We start from the raw sequence: 9,175 nt of genomic DNA on the forward strand, positions 1-9,175 counted from the left end.
TGATGCTTGATGAAAAGCAGCTTTATTTAATTCCATTTAACACCTCCATGAAGACAATTTTTTTACAAGGTACATCACATTCTAAAGTGCACAAATACTGTACAATGGAATCGACTTAAATACACAAGGAAAGAACAAATCACATTTTGGGGATAAATGGATTTTAAAAATGGACATGCGTGTTCAAAAGCAACAATCACTATGCATGTTTTCTGCTCAGGTATGGCCTGGGAAAATAACCTTGTGCAGCTTGCTTGGGGGGTGGGGGGGTGGGGGGGGGGGGAGCAACACTAAGCTTTGGCACCTTTAGAGAAAAGAGAAAAAAACAAAAAGACATTAACAAGGAATGGAGAGCACTCGGTTACTATATTTAGTTAGTCTTAGGGGCTTGTGTAGAATGCATAATAACCCATGCCTTTTGGGTTGTCCTTATTGTAATCCTCAGCGCTCAAGTCTTCACACTTGATGGTGGGAGAGTTCTCGGTGCTGGAACCCCCAGGGGGGGACATCCTGCGCCTCTTGCACACCGCCGAGTAATCGCTAGAATCCACCGATTTCAACGAGTGAGACGCCTCCATCCAGGCGGTGGCCGCCACCGCCGCCGCCGGCGTTTCCTCCGCCAGCTTGTCTTTAGCCGCCCCGAGCTGCTCCTCGGCAAAGGCGGGCGGACTGGGACGAGGGGACCAGGGCAGCCCCGTGGTCATCTTGCGCTGGTAGGAGCTTCTGCTGCCCCAGCCCGCCGCCATGGAGGCGAAAGCCGAATCCGGGTAGTAGCTAAGGGCGTGGGACGTCTGAAGGGACAGAGGTTTGATGCCGTAGGACAGCAGGCTACTGGTGGAATAATCGTTGTCGTAGGACAGGTCCAGCTTGTTGGAGCCCGGCTGCTGGACCGGGGGGACGAACCAGCGTTGAGCCGAAGCGGCAGCGGCCGCCGCCGCCGCCGCCGCGTCCTCGCTCTGCGGGGACAGGAGGCTGTTGGTTTGGGGCACGGCCCGTTCGCCGCCGTAGAAGCGGTTCTGCGGCAAGTTATTGACAAATTGCTCTTGAAAGAAAGGTTGCATGGCATAGCGAGCGCCCGGCACAATTTGGGTGGAGCGGGGAGAGTCTGTTGGAGATGGAGTCAGTCTGTCACTCTCTGGAGCCGTGTACATTCTGGTGAAATGAGCAAAAGGTTGAGCATTAGATGGGAAAGCCACATTCGACGGAAGCTTAATCACTCAAACCTACGAGTCGTAATTGTCCCGGAAGCCTTTTGCAAATGGGTTGTGGTCAATCTTCAGCTGGGTGATCTGGAGAACAAAAAAATACAAATCTAAGAAATAGTAAAAGGCAGAAAAAAAAAATTGCTATAAGAATTCTTACATCTGTGTTCTGGTAGGCGGTGACGGCTATAAACTGGTTCTCGGGGAAGGTGAAGGTTTGAGTTCGGGCCTCGTTGCTCATGTCTTCCACTCCGTCCTCCGTCACCTCGACAATGTGCAGCCGCGGTTGGTATTTGTGAAGGGATTGCAAGACGATCATCTGCAAAAGGAAATGCATGACAGCTTGAGTGCCACAACTGGCTTCATATTTGATCGATAAAATTGGTGCTTGCCCTAATAAAAATACCAAACAAGAACAAAAAGGCAAACCTTCCTAGGGATGATGAAATAGTCAAGATGTAAAATAAATAAATAAATAACACTAATTAAGAAAATGTAAAAAAGAAGACAGGGGGTATACCTGAGTGTTATTATTGTTGGCTCCTTTGTTGTTTGTCAGCTTCAATTTGCCAAAAGAGATTTCTTGCCTCATCCAGTGAGCGCCAGTGTTTGGGGATTCAGGATGAACATACATTTTATTACCTATAAAATTCAGATCATATACATGTGAAAATGTTGTAGCTTTAAAAAGAAGAAAAAAAATGCAGTAATGTGTTTCTCGACTGTCAATTTATCTGAAAGTTATTTCAAATGTTACAGCAAAATTACACCCCAAATCAAACAGGCATGACAATGTACACCTTTATTTTATTCTTATGCTTATTTCAAAGCTTTGAATCACAAAAATAAAAATGGTGCATTTCACCCAAAAATATTTCCTAAAAATAAAATGAAGTCTAAATCCCGATTTTTTTTTGTTGGTGCACATTTGTCATCTTGTACCTGCTACAGCATTTAAATGCATTTGCAGCGTTTCTGATCCTAAAATAAATTTGTAAGTATATCGTTATTTTCCTCATTTAATACTTCTCGAGCTACATTTCTAACGTTTTCTATTTTCAAGCGGTTGATAGAATTTCTTAACGCACCTTGCATATTATTGTCCGCTTTGCCGCAAGTGACCCACTTCCCCCCTTGAAAGCGCCAATGATTCGGGTCGGCCAGAACAACTTCTACAAAGACATTGTAGTGGGCCGTGAGGTTCAATCCGGTGATGTTGAAGCTCAGGAACGGGAACATCCGTCTGCGAAAGGGAGCGAGACATTTTTAGCTTGGATTTAAAAGTGACATTCGTTTTGATTTATCATGCATCATTTGTTTGGATTGCATCTAATATGTCAGCAACGAAAAAAATACATTTATTAAATGCAAAAAAAAAAAAACAAAAAACAAAAAAAAAAAAAAACGGAGCGTGCGTAAAAATACATCCGTGCGTAAATCCAAATCTATGACATCGGGCACGGTATGTATGATTTGATGAAAGACTTGTTGATACGCTTACCTGCCCTGCTTGGTGATGATCATTTCGGTCTGGTGCCGGTGGAACTTGAGCCAGAGAGGCCGGTTGCAGAGATAGACCTGCGCCCTCGGGCCGGCACCGGAGCCGGGCAGAGACATGGAGCCGATGCCCGTGCCGGGGTAAGACGGGTACAAACAACCGGGGCCCTGACTGAATTGGTAGCCCCCGCTGCCGAACTGAGTCCGGCCGTTACAGACGGACGGAGAGGAGAAGCCCGCGGGCGGCAGGACCGAGCCGTAGTGAAGGGATGCCGGGTACCTGGACCCGGTGGTGCCCGTGTACACGGAGCCTGTTTGCCCTGCGTAAGGGAAGAGGGAGCAGGGACTTGCCATGTCGGAACTCGCCTGAGAAGACGAGATGAAATAGCGATCAGAAGAGAGTTCATCCAAGTTGTATCGCCGGCCGCTGCTCAGCTCGTCCTCACCGAGCACCGGGGAGCCTTTCCTCCCATCGGGCCCGCTTTTAGCGAAGGTGTCTCCTTCGGGCTCAGCCATCATCCCGCCGTTCCCCACGCTCGCCAGGTATTTCTTAGGAGCGGTGTTGGACTCCGGTTCCGCCCGCTCCACTTCTTGATACTCGAGCTGCGACGGCGGCCTCGGGCTGTTATTTGCACTGTCCGTCGACGAGAGGTTGTAAAAGGTCTTGGGGAGCGCGCTGGGGAGCATGTTCTCTAACTGCATCTTTCTCAAGACGGGGTCAGTCTGAGGCACACACAAAAAAAAAAGCGGAGCCCTGCTCCCTCCAGAATCAGTGATGAAAGGGGGCGCGCAAGCCTTCTTCTTTATCTCCGCTGGCTTGTCAGGTCAGCTGATGGCACAGCACAGCACAGCACAGCACAGACATGACTTTTCGAGGCCCTTCCTTATAAGATGTGCTCCTCCGCACAGCCAAGTGTTTGCAAGCGGGAGGGGAGGAGCTTTTAGGGGAGAACACCAGGGCACCGGGCCTCTTCACCTAGCCAATGGCTGAGCCGGAGCGCTAATTCAATTAGAAATAATCGCTCTCTCTCTCTTTCACTCTCTCCTTTTAATAGAAGCACGCTTGTCATGGATGTCGTCGCGTTTCTCTTTTTTTGTCTTTTAAAATCTCCGTCAAAACGACCAAAAGCACATCTGCAAATGAAATGTATTTTTCCCCCACGCAGAATTCGCCCTAATCGCACTCCAAAAGACCCCGACGCGAAATGTTGATGAAATGAAACCTAGTCTAATCATGATATAATTTACTCTTTTTTTTTCTTGTGTTCCTTGTCGATATTTGGACTGCCACTACGTCCATGCCATCACAGTTTATATTCACTCAACACTTCCACCCGTCGAGAAGATGAAAAAAAAAAAAGCTACACACGTGCACCTGGTTTACTTCAAGTACTTGCCTGTATTTCCATCCGGATTCGCCCGCCGACTAAATTGCAAATTGAACACACGTAATATTTGGTGAAAAAATAAAATAAAAATTCACATCCAAATCAAAGAATAAATACGCCATTTGTAAATGGATATTTTTAAAATCATCTACACAGAAAACATCTTATTGTGATGATCAATGATAAACCATTAATGTATTAAAATAAACTCTAATTATTCAGCTCGCAATTGAGCAATTCATTTAAAACAAAGAGAAGACATTGTGACACTAACCAACAGGTGGTAAAATGAAATAAAAAGCGAAATAATATTAAAAAAAATACATAAATGTAATACGGATAACAGAAATGTGTGATGAAATATTCCCAATACAATGTGAAACAGCCAATATTCTCTCGTGCGCTCTCTGGCAGCCGCGCAAACGCACATGCGCGCTCACGCGCATTTACGCACTTATGCACGCACTTACGCACGCACGAGCGCACACACACGCACGCACGCACGCACGCACGCATGCACTCACGCTGAGGAGGTGCTGGTGCATATCTTCTCAAATAATAATTGCATACCTCCACTTCCAAATCGGCATGTATCATAGACAGTGACCCCTAGTGGCTATTTCAGGTGTATCATTTCACACACTTGACAGCAACCGAGCAGGTTTTCCCTACTGTTATCACACTTGCATCACATCACTGCATCATTCTCAACTAAAGTGAACTTGTGACAATGTGTGTGTATCCATATGTGGATGTGTGTCGGGATAGAATACAAGTAGCTGTATGAGATGATACAAATCAGATGAAGGCAGAAGTACAAGCTGAAACCTAATGCAACCTAAAATATCTTGTGAAGTGGTGGGGATAGAAATCTGTGAAAAGCTGAGGAAGAATCTCAGCTGGAGGCTGATTGGCTGGTGCCATCGACGGGACGGTTAAACTGGCTTTTGGAACTAATTGCGCAGCACACACCGTCTGCCTGCCTGCCAATCAAAAGCGGAAACGTTTCCCCAAATCCCAGGTCCAACAGTGGTGCTCGCTTGCTCACATCCACGCTTGTGGACGTGAAAAGCACAACGTTCAAAATAGAAGCATGCTTTAGTCTGACATTAAGCGAGGGCCGGTCAAAGACTGCGGGTGAGCCGGATGAGGTATTTTAGCCAACCTTCTTTGGGGCCTGCGCAAAACTCTTAGAAAAGATAAATGACCATGAATTTGCAGTAGCTGAAAAGTGACAAATATTTTCAAATGTAGCACTTCTTGTTCAAAGTCAATGAAAAATGGTTTTAATTTGACCCCTGTTGGATTATCAAAGTGGCAAACGTGTAGTAGAATAGAAATAGTGTGTGAGTGTGTGTGTGTGTGTGTGTGCGTGCAACCAGAGCCAAGGTGGAGTAGTTCAAGCCAAAGCTGTCACATACTTACTTAATGACCGCCTCACATATCAACGTCCGCCCGACGCTTGATGTGACATTAACATCTGGCTTTCATGACCTGGCCTTTGCGATGTGTCTAGTAAAATCCGCTACTGTACCCACAAATGAGCAAACATGGAATCGCAGCGCTGCCGGCGACATTCTCCACGGCGACAACGCGGTCTTTTTTTTACTACAGCGATCCGAGTATTTTCCAAAACGACCCCTTAAAACTCTGTTGCGGCTTGAAAGCAAAAAAACAAAATAAATGTGATTTACAGGGCGGCTATAAATAAACTAATTCCAAATGAGGTAGATGTTTAGGTCCTCCTCATAAAGGAGCACCCACTTGTGACCTGTCAGCATGTTTCTTGACCACCCATAAAAGCCCAAGTGGATCTGAGATGACCCTGGGCCAGGGCCCGCGCGACAGGGGAAGGGAAGTCCTACCATATTGTTGTCAGAGTAGATCATCAAGAGAGCACATGAAAGGAATACATTCCAGGGTTTATGGGCCGAGGTGGCCGCCGACGCCTTTGCTCGGGACAGAATTCATGTAGCCCATTGCAAGGATTAATAACGCAAGTCTCATTAGAGATCCTCGCCACCCAGACCCCTGGAGGGAGGCTTTGCTGGGAAAAGGAGCAAGAGCAATGTGCGCCGGATCCCCGCTCCTTCGCAAATCACCCGCCTCCAGAACATTTTTATTGGAAGGAATTCATCTTGCGACTTTATCAAACGTGTGTATTTTGACGTGCTGTCATCAAAGCATTGTGGTCCATAAAGATAATGGATGGCTGATGATGGATGGATGGATGGATGGATGGATAGATGGATGGATTTCCGTTGTTGGCTACATATTGCTTTAACACATGTTGTGTGTGCACCATATACTAAATAGAGTATTTACCCCGATTGGGACTTCACTACTGCATTGGATCCGATGTGATTTTTCAAAATTGCACTTTGTGTAACAAATAGCCCAGCTCAGACAAATGACAAAGCTTAGCGCTGCCGCCACCAATGGCACTCTGACACTTGAGGAGACTTGAGGAGCGAGATGCGTGCTAAAGCCCAGGAGAGCAACAGAGCGACCGAGTACTTGCTAAGGTACTTAAAGCGTGCGCTGAGTAAGAAGCTGGGGAAGAAAAAGCTCCTTTGCCTGCTGTCCCTCATTTTTGTCACTCTGCCTATTCGGCGATATCATTTCCATTCTCGCTTGTAATTTTGACAAAAACAACCTCTACTTGCTTATTTCAAGTCTACATATACACACACGTCTATGATTTATGGTTTCTTTTTTCAACCTATCCACTCTGACCTCCATTCTTGGTTTACCCATGACTGGCCTAAATGTATATTATGGAATGTCTACTCAAAGACAATGAAACTATGTAAAACATATTCATGTTTGATGCATTTTGTTGGCTATTTCAAATGTCATTACAGCAGAGGCAAGTCATCATGAAAGAGTAATCTCCAGTCAGCGAGCGAGACCCACGGGAGTGCTCTTTCTATATATATGCGCCCGCCATCTTTCAATCCCTGGAAATACATTGAAATACACCACTCCGTTGGATATTCGCCTCATATCGATATACTATACTGTACATTTCTCTGTCAGCGTCTCAGCGGGCAGTGATAATCCAGTGACGAAAAAAATAGAAGCACATGGCGGCATTCATGGAAATCGGATTGAAGCTGCACTCACTGTATTTCAATCCCCAAGGCATGATAACATGATTTTTGGATTACTGCATTAGAAAGTGGCAAAAGCAGCCGTGACACTACATCTGGACTTTTAGGCAGCCAAATAAGTTTTCCTACGTGTTCCCGTACAGATTTTACATGTCACCCAAAAATACACAGAAGCCCCAAGTAGAAGGTACGCAAAGTAGTCCATTTTCCTATAGTGGCACTCATTCAAAAAATCTTTAGCGCCTGAGCTGGTAGTGACATTCCCCTCAGTCATTGTGTGTTTAAAGTACCAAGGCCACAAGTAGTACATGCAAGCTGATTGGTCGGCCCAGCTCTCACCCTCACCCCCATTTCGGCGTCAACCTTTCTTGACCCATTTCTCTTAGTCCGGCCTCTTTGAATTGACATAAGGGACCGAGCGCAGCAAACTAGCAGGTGCTAAAAGTTTGACAGTGTAGACTGGATGTATGTGTTCTGGGGCATCCGAGGTGTAAGGGGAGGCTGACACGCTCGTATCCACTCAGTGCCTGGATGTAACGCAAAGAAAAGAAAAGAAAAGAAAAGCCTCGCTCGTGCAAGGGCGGAGAAAGCCACCACGGCCATCAAGCAAAATAGCAAGCAAGCAAGCAAGCAAGCAAGCAAGCAAGCAAGCAAGCAACCAGAGGGCAGGAGCAGCTCTGGTTCTCTGTGTTCTCCCCACAGCACAATTACTGCCAAACAAGCTGGGCTTTTATCACATTGCTCACCCGGACTCAAAAACTGCATTTTTTTGAAAGGTGCAGGGTGGGGGGCAGGCAACACAAACAGATTTACACCACAGGAGTATTCTGATGCTGTTTCTCTTTGAATGTGGTTAAATCAGTGAGTCAGAAGTGAGAATGTAGAGTTTTAACACATCTCTCGCTCAGTATGAAAGCTTCTTGAACAAAAAAACAAAACTGAGGAAAGCCCGAAATGACTTGTTGTCTAACAAGCAGGCATATGTGAAGAGGGAGCTTAGCATTCATGCTACAAATGGTGTCTTTGCAAAAAAAATACAAATCAATAATGCGTTCCCTGTTTTGGTCAATTGCTGTTTATTTATATTGCTGGGTTTAATACAATATTGTGGGAAATGCCAATTATTCACTGAAAAGGTGCCCATTTCTGCATCCAGCATCCGTTTGATATAATTACAGGCTTTTGTATTAAAACATTTGCTGCAATTTGGCAGCTGTTTAATTTAGATGTAGTGGATCATGCCATGCACATACATGGAAACACACACAGACACAGACAGACAGAGGGACCTCAGAGCGGCGGACACCTTCAATATTGAACTGAGACCCAGGCCCGCTTTCTGTATTTACATGTAAATGCTCTACAACAATCTGCGGCCTCTTTCTCCTGCTCTGTCCCTCCAGCCGTCTGGGCCCAGGGAAGCGAGCCGCTTGTCAGATGGGGGACCACATCAGATGGGCTGTCGCCGTTCTGGAGCCAAGGAGAAGAGAGGAGAAGCGAGCGAAGCTGCCTGCCTGCCTGCCTGCCTGGCAGCTACCGAAACAGCAGGGACTCCCACATAGCATGGACATGGTCCCGTCTTCTTCATGTGCGGGAACGAACAGAAGGCCTCGTTTTGCTGAGGGCTGAGTGCGAAGCGTTTCCATTGTCAATTTGGGAGGCTGCTCATGTTCAAATCAATTAGAGGGGGCAGTATACTCCAGGCAGGTTTTGTAGAGGTACCACAACCTGGTCTATTCCTTGTGGGTTGACGTGTCAGATTTGACAAGTATACGTGTGGATGTGGAGGGGTAGGTGTCAAGGATAAGAAATCATCAACAGCAGTGAGCGAGCATATCCAAGTCTCATGACGAAGGAACGGAGCCCGTATCGGTTCCCCACCGTCGTCTGTCGAGTGTTTGGCTTTCCTTCTGTGCTGCTGGGTCAGATATGGTGGAGGGAGGTCTTTCTGTGTGAAGACCCCGATACAACGGGA

General features: G+C 46.3%; 1 protein-coding gene across 3 annotated transcripts; it reads right to left on the reverse strand.

The window, feature by feature from the left end:
- On the reverse strand, positions 1–4,481 carry eomesa (eomesodermin homolog a). 3 transcript variants are annotated; one of them, XM_085901174.1, is made up of 7 exons: positions 2,704–4,481; positions 2,291–2,445; positions 1,723–1,844; positions 1,363–1,521; positions 1,228–1,289; positions 416–1,152; positions 1–304 (listed from the first exon to the last, which is right to left on the reverse strand). In XM_085901174.1, the coding sequence occupies exons 1-7, from the start codon at positions 3,399–3,401 to the stop codon at positions 291–293; spliced, it is 1,947 nt and encodes a 648-aa protein (XP_085757300.1). In that variant the 5' UTR covers positions 3,402–4,481; the 3' UTR covers positions 1–290. The 3 variants fall into 3 exon arrangements, with proteins under 3 accessions (XP_085757300.1, XP_085757301.1, XP_085757299.1); XM_085901175.1 differs by having other exon boundaries at positions 1–1,152; positions 2,704–3,065; positions 3,146–3,330; XM_085901173.1 differs by having other exon boundaries at positions 1–1,152.
- Positions 4,482–9,175: the final 4,694 nt, after the last annotated feature.

This window comes from Syngnathus leptorhynchus, chromosome 20 (assembly GCF_054491065.1).
Source record: "Syngnathus leptorhynchus isolate UIUO chromosome 20, UIUO_Slep, whole genome shotgun sequence".
Classification (NCBI taxonomy): Eukaryota; Metazoa; Chordata; class Actinopteri; order Syngnathiformes; family Syngnathidae; genus Syngnathus; species Syngnathus leptorhynchus.

Coding starts and splice junctions, on each gene's coding strand:
- eomesa (XM_085901173.1), bottom strand. CDS start 3,401: ATGCAGTTAGAGAACATGCTCCCCAGCGCGCTCCCCAAGACCTTTTAC. Junction 2,446..2,703: donor ATCATCACCAAGCAGGGCAG/GTAAGCGTATCA, acceptor TCCCTTTCGCAG/ACGGATGTTCCCGTTCCTGA. Junction 1,522..1,722: donor CCAACAATAATAACACTCAG/GTATACCCCCTG, acceptor TTCCTTTTGCAG/ATGATCGTCTTGCAATCCCT.